Consider the following 22,101-nt stretch of genomic DNA (forward strand, 5'->3'; position numbering starts at 1 on the left):
AGGGCCCAGGGGACCCAGGTGTCACAGCTGTAGTGGTCGCAGGACACAGTTATCGCTCCCAGGACTGGGGAGCAAAGGGAAGAGGTTGGCATTAAACGGTCGAGGCTTGGAGGAGGGGCCCTGTAGAGGGATGCTGCCATCTCAGGGCTCAGTGAGCTGGTGCTGGGAGTGTGGAAAACCGCAAATGAACCGCACTGCTGGGACCAGCTGTTGCTGCCAGAGCAAAGCTGCGTTGCTGTGGTTTCTCTAACAGGAAGGGCCACGTCTCCTTTTTCCCCTCCAGCCTTGCGGTCTCCCTCTCACGCTGCCTTCAGCAGCTTCCCGGCCCCAGCAGCACAGGGCAGTCTGGGTGGGTTGGGGCTGAGAGTTAACAGCAGCTCTGCCACCTTTTTGGTTGCTCCGCATCCGTAAGCACTCTTCTGTGCATATTTGAACTTCATAAGAGCAGCTTTATGCTTCCATGTAACAAGACGCAACTACTTTTCTTTCCTTTTTTTTTTAATTTTTCAGCTGCGCCGCGAGGCATGTGGGATCTTAGTTCCCCGACCGGGGATCGAACCCGCGCCCCCCTGCAGTGGAAGCGGAGAGTTGTAACCACTGGACCGCCGGGGAAGTCCCAAGATACAACTACTCTTTACACAAAGATGATCTTACCCTCTCCCCAACACAAGACACTGCAAACAGTCATTGTTCCCAGGTCTGAGAGACCGTCACATCTATTTCTGGGCTGTGTTAATTACTCCTCAGATTGGCTTGGTGGGTTGTGATGGGCAGCTCAGGCCACATGATCACTTGATTCCCCTGATTAGGTAGCTGGAGCTGTTCCTCAACAGAAGAAGAGTTATCTGTAAAAGGAGTCATGGTTCTGTTCCAACACCCTGGAGTCTGCATGGTGAGTCTCCCGCTGGAGCTTGCTGGAGGCTCCATACGGCGCTGTTTACAACAGATTATTTGAGTCTGACTGAATCTGCTCAGTCATAAAGCCCAGGTGGCAGCCCAGAGCTAAATTTTTAATAAGAATCACACCACACAGAAGGACTTTCATCAGTAAAGCTTTCCTCTGGAGTGAACTGTTACTCTGTTTAGCCAGTTTAATTCCTTGGTCGGTTTTCTATACAATGCAATTCAATTTTTCTTCTATTTTCATTTTCACTTAAAAATATTTTCATTGAGATCATTGTTTTCCACGAGCTTTTGCCCTTGTGAGTTGTACCTTTTGCCCTTGTGGGCTTGCTTTTGTGGCTCTTACCTCCTCTGTGTTTATTTTCCCCAAGTCAAATTTCGCAGCTCAAAATCTAACTCATACCTAAATTTGAGTATTTTTTAACTGGTCAGTTTTCTGTTAATTCTAACAAAACACAAAATGGATAGAAGACTAATAGTTTGTATTTCTTAGCTTTCTTGTAAGGAAATTGTGAGCAAGTTCCCTTGGATATTCTTGCATCACTTTATGTCTAAGTTTGGGCTATTGCTTCTACTCACATTTCATTCTGATAACCTTTGCACGTGCACCGTCTCACAGTTGGCAAATCAAAGAGCTAAACATCCTCAAAATATGCCTGCTTTGTGCAATAATGATGGATAGTAAGCAGATGTTTGGAGGGGGGAGGATTCGGAAGGCTCCACAGAGTTCTTGAACTAGACCCTGAAGTTGGAGAAGGGTGTGGTTGGCAGGTGCAGAAAGGATGTGATGCTCAGCTCTGTCACTTCTATCAGGGCTCGAGCAAACGTCCACTTATTTGCTGCCATGTGCTGCACAGCCACTGCATGCCTGGAACAGTGAGAGAGAGGGGAATGCTGGAGGCAGGGAGGAAACAGCCAAGCAGCTGCTGGAGTGGCCAAGGGAGCTTCATCAGAACCTGGGCAGAGGGACTTCCCTGGTGGTCCAGTGGCTAAGACTCCGCACTCCCAATGCAGTGGGTCCGGGTTCCACCCCTGGTCAGGGAACTAGGTCCCATGTGCCTCAATTAAGACCTGGCGCAGCCAGATAAATAAATAAATAAATAAATAAATAGTAGAGGGCTTCCCTGGTGGCGCAGTGGTTAAGAAAATTCCTGCCAATGCAGGGGACACGAGTTCGATTCCCTGGTCTGGGAAGATCCCACATGCCACGAAACAACTAAGCCCATGTGCCACAACTACTGAGCCTGCACTCTAGAGCCCACGAGCCACAACTACTGAACCCGCGTGCCACAGCTACTGAAGCCCACGGGCCTAGAGCCCATGCTCTGCAACAAGAAAAGCCACCACAATGAGAAGCCTGCGCACCTCAACGAAGAGTAGCCACAACTAGAGAAAGCCCGCGTGCAGCAGCGAAGACCCAATGCAGCCAAAAATAAATAAATAAATAATTTTTAAAAATAAATAGTAGGGAAAAAAAAAAAGAACCTGGCAGAGGCAGGGCAATGGAAATGCTGAGCCAGAATCAAGCCCCTTTGAGATACTTAAAGGCAGCCACGTATTCAAGAATCACTACAAGTCCTAAGCAGGATAAATAAAAACACACATAGAAATACCAAAATGGATGAAAACAAAATATGGAGAAAATCTTAAAAGTCACCAGAAGGGGGGGGAAAAGAGGTTACTTTCAAAGGAACAGCAATAAGACTGACAGTCATCTTCTCAACAGAAAAATATAAACCAGAAGACAGGGGAATTAAATCTCCAAAGTGCTGAAAAGAATATAGCTGCCAACCTAGAATTCTATCCTTAGTGAAGATATCCTTTAAGAATGAAGATGATATAAAAGCAACTTTGACAACCAGAACCTGAGAGTATTTGTCACCAGCAGACCTTGTACTAAAGGAAATACTAGAAGGTGTTCCTCAGGAAGAAGGAAATGACCCCAGAAGCTAGAGACATAGGAAAAAATGGAGAGCAATTAAAATGGTAAGTACATGGATTGATATATATAGATATATAGATTACACACAGAGAACATTTAAGCATTATTAGCACTTTTAACTTTTTTTTTTTTTAATTTTATTTATTTATTTATTTATGGCTGTGTTGGGTCTTCGTTTCTGTGCGAGGGCTTTCTCTAGTTGCGGCAAGTGGGGGCCACTCTTCATCGCGGTGCGCGGGCCTCTCACTGTCGCGGCCTCTCTTGTTGCGGAGCACAGGCTCCAGACACGCAGGCTCAGTAATTGTGGCTCACGGGCCTAGTTGCTCCGCGGCATGTGGGATCTTCCCAGACCAGGGCTCGAACCCGTGTTCCCTGCATTGGCAGGCAGATTCTCAACCACTGCGCCACCAGGGAAGCCCCTATTAGCACTTTATAGTTTTAAAATATATAAAGAGAATTAAAATACACAACCATAGTAAAAGTTGGGATGAGGTAAATGAAGTTGAAGAATTCTAAGGGTTTGCATTATTTAAGATTAAAGTAACGCTTAATATTAGACTTTGATAAGCCATGGATGCATGTTATAATTTCTCATGTAACTACCCCCCAAATAATAGAAGTATAACTACCCAGATAATAGGAAAGAGGAAATTGAATAATAAAAAATCAATAATGGCAAAACAAGTCACTAGGAAAACATAATAATTATAAATTTGTGTGCGTCTGATGTTCTAGCCTCAAAATTGATAGAACTAAAAGGAGAAATAGGCAAATCCATAATAATACTAGGAATTTTGTCACATCTTTTAGTATTAAAAGGACCAGAAAACCAATAGGGATACCGATGCTTTTAACAACATGATTGGCAAATGTCATAACTGAAATGTGTAGAACACTACATCAGAAAACTGCAGAACACATTCTGAATTTTTTTTTAATTTATTTATTTATTCATTTTTTGGCTGCATTGGGTCTTCGTTGCTGTGCGCGGGCTTTCTCTAGTTGCATTGAGCGGGGGCTACTCTTTGTTGCAGTGTGCTGGCTTCTCATTGCAGTGGCTTCTCTTGTTGTGGAGCACAGGCTCTAGGCGTGTGGGCTTCAGTAGTTGTGGCATGTGGGCTCAGTAGTTGTGGCTCGCGGGCTCTAGAGCGCAGGCTCAGTAGTTGTGGCACACGGGCTTAGTTGCTCCGCGGCACGTGGGATCTTCCCGGACCAGGGCTCGAACCCATGTGCCCTGCATTGGCAGGCGGATTCTTAACCACTGCGCCACCAGGGAAGTCCCACATTCTGAATTTTTAAGTGCATTTGGAAGTTACCAGCATTGACCATGTCGCTCTGATCCATAAAGCAAGTCTTTAAAAAAGTCAAAGGATTTAAATCCAAGCATAACATCTGATTATAGTGGAATCAAGTTAGAAATCAATAATAAAAAACGATAATTAGAAAATATCTGTATTTTTGGAAACTGAGCAACATGCTTCTAAATAACTCATGGGTCAGAGAAGACATCACAATGGAAATCAGAAAACATTTTGAACTGAATGATAATGATAATACTCTTTAGTATAAGGTGCAATAAGAGTCGTACTTAAATGGGAAAACATGTATTAACAAGGAAGAAATGCTAAAAATTGTTATATAAACATCCATCTCAGGAACTTAGAAAAGCAAATTCAACATAAAGAAAGTAAAAGGAAGGAATAACCCAAAGAAGTAAAAGCAATAATAAAGAGCAGAAATCAATGACATAAAAAACAAACAAACAGGGCTTCCCTGGTGGCGCAGTGGTTGAGAATCTGCCTGCCAGTGCAGGGGACACGGGTTCGAGCCCTGGTCTGGGAAGATCCCACGTGCCGCGGAGCGGCTGGGCCCGTGGGCCACAATTGCTGAGCCTGCGCGTCTGGAGCCTGTGCTCCGCGACGGGAGGGGCTGCGACGGTGGGAGGCCCGCGCACCGCGATGAGGAGTGGCCCCCGCTTGCCACAACTAGAGAAAGCCCTCGCACAGAAACGAAGACCCAACACAACCATAAATAAAAAAAAAAAAAAAAAAAAAAAAAAAAAAAACATGCGATACAACTATCAAAACCAAGAGCTGATTCTTTTAGAAGGTTAATAAAATGGATAAACTCCTAGAGAGTTTATTTCATCAAGAAAAAAGAAAATACAAAGGATATCTGGAATGTGAAAGGGAGCCACAACTACAAATCCTACAGTCTTTATAAGGATTATAAGTGCCACTCTTAGGGATATAGCCAAGGGAATTGAAAGCAGGGATTCAAATGGATATTTGTATACCCATGTTCATAGCAGCATTACTCACAATAGCTAAAAGGTAGAGGCAACCCAAATGTCCATCAACAGAAGAATGGATAAACAAAATGTGTTTATATAGAGAGAGCAGGAACATTATCCAGCCATCAACAGGGATGAAATTCTGATACATGCTATAACATGGATGAACCTGAAAACATTAAGTAAGATGAGCCAGACTCAAAAGGACAAATACGGTATGATTTCACTCATACAAAATATCTAGAATAGAGATAGAAAGATAGAGATATCATAGAGATAGAAAGTAGATTAGAGGTTACCAGGAGCTGGAGGGAGGGGGGTATGGGAAATTGTTGCTTAGTGGTTACAAAGTTTCTGTTAGGGGTGATGAAAAAGTTTTGGATATAGATAGTGGTGATGGTAGCACAACATTGTGAGTGTACTCAATACCACTGAACTGTACACCAAAATGGTTAAAATGCCATTTTCATGTTATGTTAAAAATTATAAGTGGATAGGGAATTCCCTGGTGGTCCAGTGGTTAGGACTCTGCACTTTCACTACCAAGGGCCTGGGTTCAATCCCTGGTCGGGAACTAGGATCCCACAAGCCGCACAGTGCGGCCAAAAAAAAAAAAAAATAGAAAGAAAATAAGTGGATCTTATGAACAACTTTATACCCCCCAAATTTTTAAATTTAGAGGAAATGGACAAATTCCTAGGAAAACACCATTTACCAAAATTGACACAAGAAGAAATAGACAACATAATTTCTGAAAGAAATTGAATATGTAATTAATAACCTTTCCACAAAAGATTTTCTGGGCCTAAGTGGGGTTTTTTGTTTTTGTTTTTTTTTGTCTGAGCGGCATGTGGGATCTTAGTTCCCTGGCCAGGGATCAAACTCGTGTCCCCTGCAGTGGAAGCGTGTAGTCTTAACCACTGGACCACCAGGGAAGTCTCCAGTCCTAGGTGGTTTTACCAGTGAATTCTACCAAACATTTAAGTTAGAAGTAATATCAATCTTATTATTCCACATAAGTGATAAAGAACACTTCCCAACTTATTTTATGAAACTATCATACCTTAACACCAAAACTTGATAGGGACATTACATAAAGGAAAATTACAGGCCAATCTCATTCGTGATCATAGTTGCAAAAATCCTAAGAAAATAGTAGCAAATTGAATCCAGCATATATTAAAAGCACAGCATGTTATGACCAAGAAGTGTTCATTCCAGAATGCAAGGTTCATTTAATAGTTGAAAATCGATAAATATAAATTCACCACATCAGCAGAATAAAAGAGGCAAAGCTTATAATCATCTCAAATGATGCAGAAGAAGAATTAGATAAAAGTCAACAACCATTCCAGATAAAATCTCTTAGCAAGCCAGGAAGAAAAGGGAGTCTACAGAATCTGATACAGGTATCTACAAAAAACTTAACAGCAAACATCATACTTAATGGAAAAATGCTGAAAATGTTTCCTCTGAGATAAGGAAATGAGAAAAGGATGCCTTCTGTTTACGATTCCTATCCAATAAGTGGGACCAAGCTAACTTTTTGGAGGAAAAGAGTGATATATTGTAAACTTTTCAAGGCATATATCCTGTCAGGCTGGAAGAACTGGGAAACAAACACTGACAAGAAACTATCACACTGATAAGAGTCTTCCGCTGCATTCATCCCTTTTTTCCTTCTCAGGGTCAGAACCACAGTGGGAAGCAACAATCTTTAGGATGACCAATCAGATAACGTTTGGATCACTCAACTTCAGATCAAGGAGCCTTGAAGTATCTTCTACAACAACCCTGTTGATTCACAAGAGAACCATAGTCCCGAGAGATTAAACCAGTTGCCCAAGATCCCACTGCCACTTAGTTGCCATCTTCCCTCTCTGGTTGGTAATGCAAGTCCACCAAGTCCACTGCAAGGGGCCCCAGGTGCAGCAGTGGCTCCGCCTCTTGGGATGAAGGCTCTGGAGCAAAGAATCTCTTGGGGGGGGCAAAACGCATCAGCACTGCAGCGTGTCCGGTGGCACACCTTTTGCCCTGCTGACATCACAAGCAGAATGCTGGGGCTGGTCACGGTTGAATTGTGACATCAGGGAGCAAAATTGCAGGCAGTCTCGAGGAGGGGGGCCAACTTGATGGGGAGACCGCAAAACAGCAGCCAAAGGGAAAGGTGAGAAGGTGGTCATCAAACCTCAAGAGATGTAAAGGGCTGGGGTGAGGGCACACTGGACTGGTGGGGCTCCTCCCCGCACTGGTGAAGTGCGGGCAAGTCCCCTACGCCTGAATGCCCAAGGGTTCTTTTTTCTCCCTCCGTAGGGCAGCCAAGCCTCTGGCTCTTCTTGACATACAGAGAGTTTCACGTAAGTACTTGTGTTTTGACCTTTCTTCTGAAGGGCCAAGGAAGTGGTTCCTTTCCCTTGTCACGATGTGACTTCTTCCTCCCACCCACCTTCTCGTCCAGGAATTAGAACAGGGACAAGGAGATCACAAGCCCCAATTTATGCCCCCATGTGGGTTGACCGATGGCACAGTCCCTGTACCCCATGGGCAGACAGCTGCTTCCGAGAGAAGAACTGGTGTATCTCTCAAAGGGCCCCTCAACTCCTGCCTTGGCTTCAACACAGCTTTGCTCTATCTTCCCAGGGCCAGTCCAGGACCAAGTCCCAGCCCTGCAGCCCCCTGCCCAGCCCTCAAGACCTCCCCAAGGCCAGTTCCTGATGAATGACAACAACAATCTCCCCACATTGGAGGGCCAAGTCCTCTGCCCCATTTGCCTGGAGGTGTTCCGCAGCCCGGTCACTACCGCCTGCGGGCACAACTTCTGCAGGACCTGCCTCCAGGGCTTCTGGGACCACCAGGCAGCTGTGGGAGAGACGCTCTGTTGCCCCCAGTGCCAAGAGAGCTTCCCCTCCAGGCCTCGCCTCTGCGAGAACGTCACCCTGGAGGAGATGGTGACCTGTTTCACCCAGGCCGAGGGCCAGGCCTTGGGGGCCTCACAGAACCTTGCCGGGCCCAGAGACGTGCCCTGCGACTTCTGTGCCCCAGAGAAGCTTAAGTCAGTCAAGTCGTGCCTGCGGTGCATGGCCTCCCTGTGCGAGAAGCACCTGCGCCGCCACTTCGAGGACCAGGTGTTCCAGGGCCACCAGCTGCTGGAGCCCGTGTGGGACCTCAAGAGCCGGCTGTGCCGGAAGCACCGCAAGCTACAGAGGCTGTACTGCCGCACGGAAGGCTGCTGCGTGTGCGGGGCCTGCCTGCTGAAGGAGCACAAGAACCACGACACCATCCCCCTGGAGGAGGAGCGTGCCAGCAAGGAGGTGAGGCCGGAGCTGGGGGGCTGCGGGGAGGGGGAGGGGAGGAGCCCGGGCACTCGGGAGTCCTCCTGGAACGTGAAAGTCTCTCAGAAGCTCCGGGCACACCTTTCCTCGGAGGAAAGTTATGCAGCCATTACAGCGATGGTCACGATGGCGCTTCCCTGGCGGTCCAGTGGTTGACACTCTGCACTTCCACTGCAGGGGGCACAGGTTCCATCCCTGGTCTGCGAATGAGGCTCCCACATGCGGCGCTGCGTGGCCAAAAAAAAAAAAAAAAGATGGTCACGAGCGTCCTGCCAGGACATGAAAAGTGCTGGCAAGTTGAATGAATAAGGATCCAAAATTATTTGTGATGAATCCTATTTAAGTTTTTTTTGCACAGAAAAAGGAAAGGCTGAAAGAGAACATATCAAAATACAAACATGTCATGTTCAGTTGGGCAAATCCCTTCCTTTTTTCTTATTTATTGATTGATTGATTGATTGATTTTTTGGCTGTGCTGCGTCTTTGTTGCTGCGCGCGGTCTTTCTCTAGTTGTGTCGAGCGGCAGCTACTCTTCATGGTGGTGCACGGGCTTCTCATTGCGGTGGCTTCTCTTGTTGCGGAGCATGGGCTCTAGGGCACACAGGCTTCAGTAGTTGTGGCACGCAGGCTCAATAGTTGTGGCTCATGGGCTCTAGAGTGCAGGCTCAGTAGTTGTGGCGCACGGGCTTAGTTGCTCCGCGGCAGGTGGGAATCTTCCCAGACCAGGGCTCGAACCCATGTCTCCTGCGTTGGCAGGTGGATTCTTAACAACTGTGCCACCAGGGAAGCCCCCTTTTTCTATTTTCAAATTTTGTTTACTGTATTTGTATTGATTTTACAATGGAATACTTATATTTTAGACATTCTATCATGTATATTCTAGAACTGTGCTATTCCAACGTAGCCACCTGTTGATGGTCCCTGGCAAGAATGGAGCTTGTGCGGAATGTAAGCCAACTCATCACACTCTTCAGTTCAGCTGATGCTTTTTTCATAGCAAGACTTTCTCAACAAAGGAAGCAGCGCGTTGATTTACAGTCTGGCAGGAGCTTCTTCTTTTTTTGTGGGTCAGCAACAGTTCATAGACAGGCCCTTGGAACAGCACTGTCCTCTAGTAGATTGTAAAACATGACAATGCCCACCTCTGGAATAGGTGAGACTAAAGGCTTATGTGGAACTTGGAAACATAATGCTGCCTGGGCCTGGCAGCACTGCCCAGGGAGCCAAGGGCTCCATATCTGATGGGCCCCTCCTCACCCCACTGCCTCTCAGGCTTCTCAAGTCACTGAACCCTCCACAGCAGCTTCTTGTGATCTGAAACCCAATGGTCATCACTGTCAGGAACAAAGAACCTGATACCTAAGAACGAGGAGAGAGTCTCTCAGGGAGTGAGAGAACAGGAGCGGAGGGGTGGCCCTCAGGGAATTCCCTGGTGGTCCAGTGGTTAAGACTCCGCAGTTCCATTTCAGGGGGCACGGGTTCGATCCCTGGTCGGGGAACTAAGATTTCGCATGCCATGCCACGTGGCCAAAAAAAAAAAAAAAGAGGGGTGGCCCTGGGCCATCTACCCTTCAGCTCTGCCCATCCTCATTCTCATTCAAACCTCTTAAGAATGTAAGAGGTGAGGACTTCCCTGGTGGCATAGTGGTTAAGAATCCACCTGCCAATGCAGGGGACATGGGATCGATCCCCTCTCCGGGAAGATCCCACATGCCGCGGAGTTACTAAGCCCACGAGCCACAACTACTGAAGCCCGTGTGCCTAGAGCCCATGCTCCGCAACAAGAGAAGCCACCGCAATGAGAAGCCCATGCACTGCCATGAAGAGTAGCTCCTGCTCGACGCAACTAGAGAAAGCCCGCGTGCAGCAACGAAGACCCAGCGCAGCCAAAAAATAAATAAATAAATAAAATGGATTCTTTTTTTAAAAAAAAAAGAATGTAAGAGGTGCGTCTCTTCTGGGCCTGATGTGGGGCTGCTTACAGAAGGGCTTCTGCTAGGGCACCTCTCTGAATCAGTGGCTCTCTCCTCTTCCACCCCACCCTCTCACCCCAGATCGAGGTTCGGAAGGTCCAGGCCAACGTGGAGATCCAGATGCTGATCATCACCTCTGACAGCCAAAAGCACCAGGGCCAGGTGGCTTTTCTCTCGGTAAGGTTGGTCCACCCCCAGCCCCGGCCCAGGCTGAGGGGACCTCTCAGGGCTTGGAGGGAATGGGGTGAGGCCAGGAAGACAGAGAAGGGATGCCTAGGCAGAAGACAACGGCAGTACTGGCGTGGGGCTCAGAGATGCCTCTCTATACGCCCTTCCACCCCCCAGAAATTGATCCAGACAACTCGGGATGAGGTGAACACCTGCTTTTTGGAGATCATCCAGGAGATCAAACAGATGCAGATGAAGGTCTTGGATTTCATGGAGAAAGAGGAGGCTGCCGCCCTGGGGAAGCTGGGCGGCTCCATCCAGCAGAGCCACAACCGGCTCCTGAAGCTGGAGGGGGACAGCATCTGGCTCCGCACCCTGCTCGCCAACCGAAGCGACCAGCAATTTCTGCAGGCAAGGCCCCACCCTACCCCCACCTCTGCCCCAAGCCCATCACAACCTCCACTAGGCCACAGTGGCTGTGCCTTTGACATCCCTAACCTAAGATGTCCAGAAAACCAGGAGGAGGGGAGAAAGATGTCCAGGTTTGAACATGGGCAGCTTTTCCACCTGCCCCATGGTTCTGGGGACCGCTAAGCCCCTGGCGTAAGCAGGAGTTCCTGGAATCTGCTTGGGGCCTGGCTAACAAGTGGTATTGCCAGCCCCGCCCTGCACGCAGGAGTTCCCCAGTCTGAAGCACTTCCTGGCCTGCGTGGAACCCCTGATGGGCACCAACTGTGCGGAGAAGCAGAGCTTCCTCCAGCTGCCAGAGACCTTGGCAGAGCTCCGGACCCGGCTGGTGGACGTGGGTCTCAGCTTCATCAACCAGCTCTTCCTGAAGGGTTAGTTAGTACCTGGTTGCCTGGGACTCCTGGAGACTCACCTGCATTCTGGGTGTGGGACGGCCCTACAGGGCAGTGGTTGGGATTCCAGGCACTTGTAGAGAACCCTGCCTGTCTGTGTGCACCTTCCCCAGGTAACTCAACCTCCTGGAAGCCCATGCCTCTCTCTGGAAAGATGCTGGGCTGTGAAAGTGTCCTCAGCAAAGCCCCTCCATCTTCCCCAGGCATCAAGATGAACTCCTGTGAGGTGCTGCCCCCAGCTGTGGACAGGGAAACACTTCTCAAGTGTGAGTCCTCAGTACTGGGGTCCAGCCCCAGGGGTGGGAAGGAAAGGAACAGGGCCCTTGGATGCCTTGACTTACCAAGCCCCACCTCCATTCAGGCCAGGGCTCCAGAGAGGTGCCAGCTCTCTCCTGCCCTGACCTCGCACTCTGGACTGGAGACCTCGGAAGGACTCGGCCCGTGACTTCAGGGCCCCGATAGGAAGGGGAGAAGGCTGTCCTGTCCCAGCCCCATGGGTGGGCAAGGCCTCACCTACCACCCAGAGGCCGGCTCTGCAGCCCCCCGTGGCCCTGATATGGCACAACCTCTGCCCTCAGCTGGGTGCCTGCCGACCTCGCCTGGACTTTAGCCAAGCCAGCTTGGATGACCCAGTCCATTTCTTCCTCAGCCAATTTCCCTTTTCATTTACTGTCCCTGCAGCCCCTCTCCCAGGCTGGGCTAGGGGCCAAGTGATTCTCTAAGAAATCATCGGTGATTTCTCTGAGATCTCCAGGATCAAGGTTGCATTGCCTTTGATGAACCCTTCTGAGCGACCTCCTCTAGGAGCTCTTGACTCTCCCTCAGTCCCACTCAATCGTGTGTCCTGAACAAACAAAAAAGGAGATTATGTTATGGTTTTGCCGGGGGTGGGGGGGCCAGATAGGAGGACTCTTGGTTCTCAACTTCTCTAGGAAGGCAGACCTTTGGACAGCACCCAACTCATCATTCCTCCGGACTATGTCAGCACCCCCAGGGGGCCACAGTTGGAGACTTAAAGAGGCGGGTATAGAGGGGCCACTCCTGGGAGCTGGGGGTGGAAGCATTCGGTGACTTCTGTGCAGAAGCCATGCGACTTCGGCCCCTCCCCTCTCCGGGCCTTCAGCGCTCCGCGCCCGGGGCCAATGGCCCTGGCCTCCTTTCCCGTCCCCCTTGCCCCAGGTTATTGCAGCCTGAACCTCGACCCCGCCGCGGCCAGTGAAGAGCTGTTCCTGCTCAAGGAGGCCCCCTCGGTGCTGAACCTGGGCACCCTCCTGGAGCCCCGCGCCGCGGCGGCCCCGTCCCGGCGGCTTCAAGCAGTGGCCGCAGGTGCTGTGCTCGCGCGGCCTGGCGAAGGGCTGCCACTACTGGGAGGCCGAGGTGTCCAACTCGTGGGTGTGCCTGGGCGTCACCTACCGCCGCAGCCCCCCGCCCAGCGGCCGCCCGCGCCGCAACATCATCTACCTGCTGGGCCGCAGCCCCTACTCGTGGTGCCTGGAGTGGGACTCGCTCAGCTTCTCCGTGCGGCACAACGACGCGCAGACGGTCTGCACGGCGGCCAGCACCGCACGCTCGGCGTGGCGCTCGACTGCGGCGCCGGCTGCCTCTCCTTGTACGGCGTGGCGGGCGGCGTGAGCCTCCTCTACCGCGTCCTGGCCGCCTTCCTGGAGCCGCTCTACCCCGCGGTCAGTCATGGTCAGCAGCGGCGCCTCGGTCACGCTCAAGCAGCGCCCGGAGGCGTAGGCGGCGGCCAATAATGCTGGACTCGAGCGCTGGCTGGCCCGCTGGGAGGGGCGCGCCGGGGAGGGTGGCCGGCCCGCGGGGACCCCTGGCCCGTGGCTGAGGGGTGGGCGGCGAACCTGCCTCCCGACCCGCTGCCTGGACTTGACCTGCGGCGCCTGCCCAGTGGTCCCGGGAGGTCCTGGGAATCCCAGAAAACAAGCCGACCCCTCTGGCCTCACCGTCACGGGAGAAGGGCTCTGAACCAGAATGGAGAGCCCCTGGGACTGGGGACAGCCCTGTGGCCTCCGGGGCCGCGGGGGGGGTTCCTGACCAGGATGCACGGCCTCCCCCGCCCTTGAGTTCCCAAACCCCATCAGAGGTTCTCCAGGTTGGTCCTGGCTACTCAGCACCAGGGCCTTGTTGCCCGAGAATGGGCGGGGCTCGGACCAGGTGGCTTTTCTCCGGCTCCTCCCCGACAGCTGGCCAGACTTGAGAGTTGGCACCTGACCCACCGGGGTAGAGGTGTTCTGTCTGTGTTACTGGCTTAATTGGAGGCTGGGAAGTTAAGCCAAGGAATCCAGGACTATCCCAGACCCCACCCCCCCCGAAAAAAAAGGTGAGGGCCTAGGTCCAGGCGGGGCTGGGGCCCCTGACCCTGCTGCCCAGCAGACTTTCTCACACAGCAGGTGTTTTACAGCATGGAGAGGGTGTGGAACTGAGGCTGTCCGGGGCGGGAAAACCTTAACAGCCTTGCACCCTCCCCGGTGTTCCTGAAAGCTGTTTTCCCCGCCCCATCCCTAAGCGGACGGCACTCAGCTCCCGTGGGTAGCACTGCCCAAAAGCAAAGGGGCTTCGTCCACATCCAGGCCTCTGCCATCTGACCTGCCCAGCAGCGTGTGTAGAAGTCAGCAGGAGAGTCTGGGCCTGGGCTGGGCCCCTGCCCTGCGACCCTGGCAGGAGTGTGACTGGGGACCCGGCCCCTCTGGGGAGGCAGCCTGGGCATTTCCAGCCTCAGCCAGTTACTTGTTCCTGCAGCTTCTCAGGTGAGGGCCTCGGTAAGGTTAATGATTGACTCTGAAGAGGAAATGGTACAAGTCACGGGGGAGAAAATCCCTGGGGCAACGTCATCCAGAACCAGGTGTGCCTGAACTCCATCCCCGCCTGGCCTGTTCTCGGAGAAATTGGTGACCCTAGTTTCTCACTGGGGGGACCGTCATTGTGGAGCCTGGCAGGGCGGCCGCGCAGCAGGTGTTGGGTGCACTCTGATGGCCTCGCGGGATGGGGTGCCCTTTGGCTGCCTTGAGCCTGGGCTGTGGCCCATGTCGACCTTCCTCCCTGGAGGCTCCGCTCAGCACCAGTCCAATCACTTTCATCCTCACAGGCTGCTACTGGTGTGGATGGGTAGGAATGAAATCTAAACTTTTTCCCTTTGTTCAACAGAAAGCTTGCATGCCAAAATGCTTAAATCTTGCCTCCTCGCCCCCAAAATCTGTTCCTCCTGGGCAAGAGGCTGCACACTTCCTAATCTATGGGCTGAGGTCAAGAAATGCTGAGGGGACTTCCCTGGTAGCGCAGTGGACAAGATTCCTTGCTCCCAATGCAGGGGGCCTGGGTTCGATCCCTGGTCAGCGAACTAGATCCCATATGCATGCTACAACTAAGATTTCGCCTGCCACAACTAAGGAGCCGGCAAGCCGTAACTAAGGAGCCCACCTGCTGTAACTAAGGAGACCGCCTGCCACAACTTAAGACCCAGTGCAACCAAATAAATATTAAAAAAAAAAAAATGCTAAGAAGGTAACTGTGTAGCTGCGTGGATCTGAGTCCTTCCCCATCAGGGAGCTGCCAAGGGGGGCTACCCTCGCCAGCTCCTCCTGGTTCTGAGGGACACTTCACATGGTGTGTGTTGCTGGAACGGTGATGCCCTCAGGCACACATTGGTGTGAAATCCGTATCAGAAGCATGTCATTTGCTTTCTTAAACAGTTCCTGATTTGAAGTTCCTAGGCCCCTAGGGACCCACAATGGTAGTTCTGGGGGTCGTCAGATGCTTGCCAATATTTCAAAAAGCCAAATGGCAAGTAGGCCTGCATGTCAGTGAGGCTGGCCAGCAAATCAAAATGTCAGGGTTCCTGGCTCAGAATTTGCCTCCTGGGGGAAAATATCAAAGCGGGAGCTTCGGGGTGCAGGATCAGCCAGTGCTGATAATCCACATTAGTGAATCCTGGCCTTGCCCTTTCCCCCACTGTGGAGAGAGCAGGGAGGGGACTGTCCCTGGAATGCCACCCACACACTTCTCATGCCTTCCTGCTCCTGCCTTAGCACTCAACAAATACGTTTTTTAGGGACTTCCCTGGTGGCGCAGTGGTTAAGAACCCGCCTGCCAATGCAGGGGACACGAGTTCGATTCCCTGGTCCGGGAAGATGCCACATGCCGCGGAGCAACTAAGCCCGTGAGCCACAACTACTGAGCCTGCGCTCTAGAGCCCACGAGCCACAACTACTAAGCCCGCGTGCTGCAACTACTGAGGCCCACGCGCCTAGAGTCCGAGCTCGGCAAAAAGAGGAGTCACCGCAATGAGAAGCCTGCGCACTGCAACGAAGAGCAGCCCCCGCTCGCTGCAACTAGAGAAAGCCCGCGTGCAGCAATGAAGACCCAAAGAAGACAAAAAAATAATTCAAAAAAAAAATTTTTTTTAATGTGAATCCAGACAGGCTGTAAACTAATCTGTCCCCAAGGATTATTCCACTTAAAAAATTCCCATGTTATTCCTTACAAGAAGACTGTGTTCCTGTATTACTTGAATAATTTTTAAATTAACCTTTTTGCATATTCTATAAAAGTAATTTTGCTTTTTTTTAAAGAATGATCTGTATTTTTTTTTTAATATTTATATTTGGCCATGTTGGGTCTTAGTTGTGGCCCGCAGAATCTTTCATTGCTTCTCTCTAGTTGTGGCATGCAAGCTTAGTTGCCCCACTGCATGTGGGATCTTAGTTCCCCAACCATGGATCGAACTTCTGTCCCCTGCATTAGAAGGCAGATTCTTAACCACTGGACCACCAAGGGAATTCCAAAAGTAACTTTGCTTTTATTTAACAAACACATAGTGCCTACTACGTGCCAGGCCCTGTTCATGGCAAATGAAATGTTCATGGCAAATATGAACTCATTTAATCCTAACAACCCTATAAATAGGTATTAATTCTCCCCATTGTATGCAAGAGGAAACTGAGGATGAGAGGCTAAGTGGCTTGTCCCAAGGTCTTGAAGGTACATAAATTGGAGAGCCAGGATTTGAACCCAGACAGTCTGCTTTTTCAGTCACTATGCTATACCACCTCTTCAATAACACATTCATTATAGAAAATGTACACAATATAGAAACACAAAAGAAAGTAAAATATTCCTATCATGATCTTACTGAGGCAGGAGATAGGTGGGCCCCAAGCTAGACATTTATAACTGGCCTCCTGTTCACACTTCTTGGGGTGAGAAGAAGATGGGCTCCAGGCCAGACATTCATTACCAGCCCCCTGTTTACATTTCCTGAGGCAAGAGACAAATGGGCTCCAGGACTACATATTTATGACCAGACTCCTGTCTATATTTCAAGATCTGCACTTCGATATAAGAAACAACCGGAAAAAAAAAAAAAAGAAAAAACCAGAATAGGGTAGATAACCAGACATTGGACGCTTTTATGGCAGGGACAGAGAGGGGCTAAACCCTGTTAAAAGATCAAGAGGTCATATATTTCCCATCTTTGGGGCAAGGAAAACATTGCTCATGTGCAGAAAGGCTCCTTGGGGGTCAAAGAGGAGGGAGCACCACCCCATAATATGTGATGCTAAGGCGGTCCCATAGGCCTCTGGGCTGTAATCCATCTTGGAAAAAGAGTTGTGCACGCATGTTGGGGAGGGTCCTAGGGCAGGGCAGGTGTGGTGGCTGGGATTCCTAGTTTTCATCCAGGCTACCCAGGTTCAATTCCTGGGCAGGGAATTAAGATCTCGCTTCATGCTACCACTCACTGCTGCCTCTCTGAGATCACTACTGCCTTCCCCCAGAGATAACCTCTCCTGGAGAATTTCCTTGCAGTCTTTTGGCCACGCTTTACAGCTTGTGGGATCTGAGTTCCCAGACCAGGGATCAAACCTGTGCACCCGACAGTGCAAGTCCTAACCACTGGACCACCAGGAAATTCCACCTTTCAGTCTTCTTTTCTGATACAGATGTAGATGTTGAAGATGTAGGTAGCTAAAAGATAGTTACAACTCGTATCGTGCATTTTCCAAAGTTACTTTCAAAATACAAAAATGGCTTGTTCACTCACTGGCTGCATAATATTACATCCTACACATCTGTCCTATATCTTTGTTTTGTCTTTAACTCCTTCCCTGATTCCCTCTAGAGGTGGGTGGCAAGTGGCAACCCAGCCAAAGCCACAGATGTTGCTTCCTGGATGTTACCACAAGTTTGACTCAGGAGGGGAAGGGTTAAAGTACGGAGCTGAAGGAGGCTGGCAGCAGCTACGGTTCCCTTCGTCTCACCATCCCATCCCACAGGTGAGGACAGAGCGGGAAGCAGGATCAGATGGCAGGAGCCTAGGGAAGGAGCCTTAACCCTTCCCTCCCCCAGGAGAGGGTGTGCTCAGGCTGGAGGTGGAAGGGAGAGGATGTTTGCGGGATCCTCTGGCAGAGGCCCTGCCTGGCGTGCAGTGGGTACCTGATGGCTGTCAGGAGCATCTCACCCAAGAGAGCTTATGCTCAACTCCTCCCTCTTCCAGTGAGGAAGGCACCTGGTGGTAACTTGGACCAGGTCCCACCAGCTCGGGAGAGGTGGACACTCTCCAGCCTTCCCTGCTAGCCCAATCCCACCCCACCCCACCCCACCCCACCCCCGCTCCTTGCCAAACATCAGTCTTCAGTAGTTTTCATGGGCTTCATCACCAGCCCCCACTCCATTCTACTCTCCAAAGCGCTTGCCTCCTGGCCTTTGCACCTGCCATCTCCCCTGCTGGGAGACCTCTTCCACCCTCATCCCCTTCCTTACTCCTCCTCATTACTTATTAGTTTGTCCTCCTTAGTCCTTAAGTCTCAGCTAAGACGTGCTGTGTCACAGAAAGCCACTCTAGAACCCTCCTCTCCCTAAGCCAGGTGGGCTTCCCCCTCTCCTGCCATCACCTCTGCATGCATCCCTCCCCGCACCCTCCTTGTTTCACGTGGGAATTCTCCATCAGACCAGCGCCAGGCCGGGTATTTCATCTCTGTCTCCGTTGCTTAACACATCCCTGCCACATAGCAGGTGCTTAATAGACGTTGACCCAAGGACTGAAGGAACCCCTGGAGGGTGGGAGGCCACTCAGATCCTTTCCTGGGTCAGGCCAGGCTGGGTGCAAGTGGCCCAGGCATGGCTGTTCACCTTCTTCCTTCCCCCTTTGCCATCCGTTTGCTCCCTCCCGAAGCCAGGTCCACGCACCCACTGCATCCAGATAGATGCAAAGGACCTGCCTATTCCTCCCGGGTTTCCATCTCGATCTCCCCTCTAGCCTGAAGGTTCTTCTTTTCTTATATATATATAAATTTATTTATTTTTGGCTGCATTGGGTCTGCATTGCTGTGCACGGGCTTTCTCTAGTTGCGGCGAGCAGGGGCTACTCTTTGTTGTGGTGCGTGGGCTTCTCATTGCGGTGGCTTCTCTTGTTGTGCGGGCTTCAGCAGTTGTGGCACACCGACTCAGTAGCTGTGGCGCACGGGCTTATTTGCTCCGCGGCATGTGGGATCTTCCCAGACCAGGGCTTGAACCCATGTCCCCTGCATTGGCAGGCAGATTCTTAACCACTGCGCCACCAGGGAAGTCCCGCCTGAAGGTTCTTTGAGTCTGAGGACCATTCAGCAGGTGTGTGAGGGGAGAGACACAGACCTCTCCAGCCTCTGTTTCCTGATCTATAGAAAGGGATGGATTGGGATTTCCCTGGCGGTCCAGTGGTTAGGGCTCCGCGCTTCCAACGCAAGGGGCGTAGGTTTGATCTCTGGTCAGGGAACTAAGATCCCACATGCTGTGCAGTAAGGCCAAATGAATAAATAAATAAATAAATAAAATAACAGATTTTTTTAAAAAGCATGGATCGAGATATCACCCATATTTGCTGAAGATTATACGACCCCCAGGGCTTCTCAAAGCAGGTGGTTAGGGAATGGGGGCGTTTCAGGTAGAGCCAGGCCTAGGGTGAAGCAAGTGAGACCCTCACCAAGGGCACTACATTTAAGAGCAGGTGCCAGAAAACTCAGAAATCAAAGTAAATGATATTTGAAGGCGACATATGGCAACATCAAAATTAATGCAGAAATCCATGGTAGACAGAATATCAAAATTGTAAATAAAGACCCATCTTTTGGGAATTCCCTGGTTGTCTAGTGGGTAGGACTCCGCTCTTTCACCGCCAGGGGCGTGGTTCAGTCCCTGGTCAGGGAACTAAGATCCCGCAAGCCGCACAGCGTGGCCAAAAAGAAGAAGAAAAAAAAGACCCATCGTTTATGACCTGACCCATTGCTTGTACTACCTGCTCCATACCCCTCGCACTAATCCCAGCCCTGATTCCAACAAAATTGTACTCATGAAACCAAGTGACCACTCCATTGGCCATACTTTATTGGTCTGATTTTCTAGAAATGTTACCTTTAAATGATTATTAGGTTATCATTTATCTGGATTACTGAGTTTTGCTGGTGTCCCAGTAGATTTTGAGCTCCAGGCAAGTGCTTCACTCATCTCACCCCAGACGGGGTGTCACATGTCTGGAATTTAGTAGCTGGGCCAGGGCGAGGTGTCAGGGGTGCCAACTGTCCTGCAAGCTCAGAACAGTCAGGCCGCCAACGCCTGTAGCGCCCCGTTGTTAGTAATGTGCATGTACACCGATGCTTCAAATGATAAGTTAAATAATGTTTGCTTAGCCACTCAGCCTTGCCAACATCACAGTCAAAGTGTCAGAAGCCCAAGCGCACCCATTAAAAGGCTTCTGGTTCCCTGCCAAGTGTTTCTGAAAGCTGAATCTTCTTCATTTACAGCTACAGATGCTTCCTGCCTGGAGAGTACGAGCCTTGGTGCCTTTTGTGTTTTACATGCAATTGGAGATGACACCAATGATTAGGTTTCTGCCCAGTTTGTTCCAATGCTCCACAGATGTGTCTTGCGTGGCTCCTGTGTGCCAGGCACAGGGCTTCTGGGAGGAGAGGGGCGGAGGGGGTGGTGGGAAGCAAGATAGACCCAGTCTCTGCCCTGGCGCAGCTTGGGGGGTAGAGGGGACAGACCCTAAATTCAGTCATGGTGGTGAGTGTATCTAGCCACACACTGAGATTAAGGCTCCTCAGGGGAAGAGATGACCAAGGAGCCATCCCACACCAGGCGTCCCTAAAGAAAAGAAGTTGACCTGAGATGGGGAGGGTGTGCCAGGTGGAAGGGGGGTGGTGGCTGGTGGAGGGTGGAGACCGGTTTTATTGCCACATCATTACTGAGCTTGCACCATGACAGTCCTCAGCAAACATGATGTGCTGGTTAAGCATCTGGACTCCAAAGCCAGACGTCCCGGGTTCAAATCCTGGCTCTGCCACTTGCAGCTGTGTGACCCTGAACAAGTTACTTAACCTCTCTGTGCCTTAGATCCATCATCTGAAGAAAAGCAAAATAACAATAGTACCCACCTCTGTATTTTAGGAAGCAAGGAGAATCCCAGCATGACTGGAGCTTGGGGAGAGAGGCTGAGAATGGCTGAAAATGAATCTGAGGAGGTGGGTGGAGCCAGATGGCGCAGGGTCTTGTAAACAGCCTCTTTGGACTTTAGGGTTTATCCAGGATCAGTGGAAAGAAACTGCGGGGTTTCAGCAGGAGGTAGCTGAGCGGATCTGGACAGAGCGCCGGCCTGGAGGAGGGAGGGGAGCATCAGTTAGAGCGGGAAGAGTGGTCAGGAAGCTGATGCAGCCGCTCAGGGAGAGATAAAGACAGCCCGCTCTGGGCTGGGCGGGGTGGACGGAGATGCTGCAGGTATGAAGGGCCAGGAGGCAGCATCGGATTAAGTGTGTGTGTTGGCGGGGGTGGGGGACGGGGGGTTGGAGAGGGCGGGCCAAGGGGAGGGAAAGGGCCCCAGCGGCCCCAGTCTTCTATGCGGAAGGCAGAACCATTCTCAAGGACGGGGGAATCCCAGAGACAGCAGGTTTACAGGCAGCATGTTGAGTTCACTTTGTAAAATGATGCAATATTTGATATGTACAGAATAATTGATGTCAAATATACATAAGCAATGGACTGAAATAATAAACACCCAACTTGAAAAAAAAAAAAAAACAATAGTACCCACCTCAAAGAGGATTTAGCGAGTACACTATGGCCCATCGCCTGTTTCTGTACAGCTTGTAAGCTAATAAAGGTTGTTACATTTTTTTAATGGGGAAAAAAATCAAAAGAAGAATTAGATTTGGTGACACCTGAAAATTAAATTACATTCAGGGAATTTCCTGGCGGTCCAGTGGTTAGGACTCGGCGCTTTCATTGCCGGGGCCCGGGTTTGATCCCTGGTTGGGGAACTAAGATCCTGCAAGCCATGCAGCACGGCCAAATTAAAAAAAAAAAAGATAGATAGATAGATAGGTGACATTCAAATTTCAGTGCCCATAAATAAAGCTTTATTGGAACACAGCCATGCTCATTTGTTTTCATATTGTCTGTGGCTGCTTTTGCCCACGATGGCAAAGTTGAGTAGTTTCGACAGAGACTCTCTGGCTTGCAAAGCCTAAAATATTTACCTGTTGGCCTTGAAAAAGTGTGTAACTCCTGATTTAAATCAATATAAACACACGGTGGTGGACAGGGCCAAGCGGAGCAGTAGATGTGTGAGGAGAAGGAATAACCAGTAGCA

At 50.3% G+C, this 22,101-nt stretch overlaps 1 protein-coding gene across 1 annotated transcript; it reads left to right on the forward strand.

Annotated features, from left to right (window-relative positions):
• Positions 1-7,412: 7,412 nt before the first annotated feature.
• LOC309650076 (E3 ubiquitin-protein ligase TRIM47-like) lies at positions 7,413-21,273 on the forward strand. The gene is given in 10 exon segments (XM_082440906.1): positions 7,413-8,449; positions 10,525-10,620; positions 10,789-11,022; positions 11,288-11,450; positions 11,585-11,737; positions 12,651-12,769; positions 12,771-13,011; positions 13,014-13,153; positions 13,155-17,755; positions 20,258-21,273. Coding segments are annotated over 9 exon segments (1,995 nt in total). The 5' UTR covers positions 7,413-7,657; the 3' UTR covers positions 13,212-17,755; positions 20,258-21,273.
• The last annotated feature ends 828 nt before the right edge of the window (positions 21,274-22,101 follow it).

Source organism: Balaenoptera physalus, assembly GCF_965194825.1.
Source record: "Balaenoptera physalus genome assembly, chromosome: 20".
NCBI classification, from domain to species: Eukaryota; Metazoa; Chordata; class Mammalia; order Artiodactyla; family Balaenopteridae; genus Balaenoptera; species Balaenoptera physalus.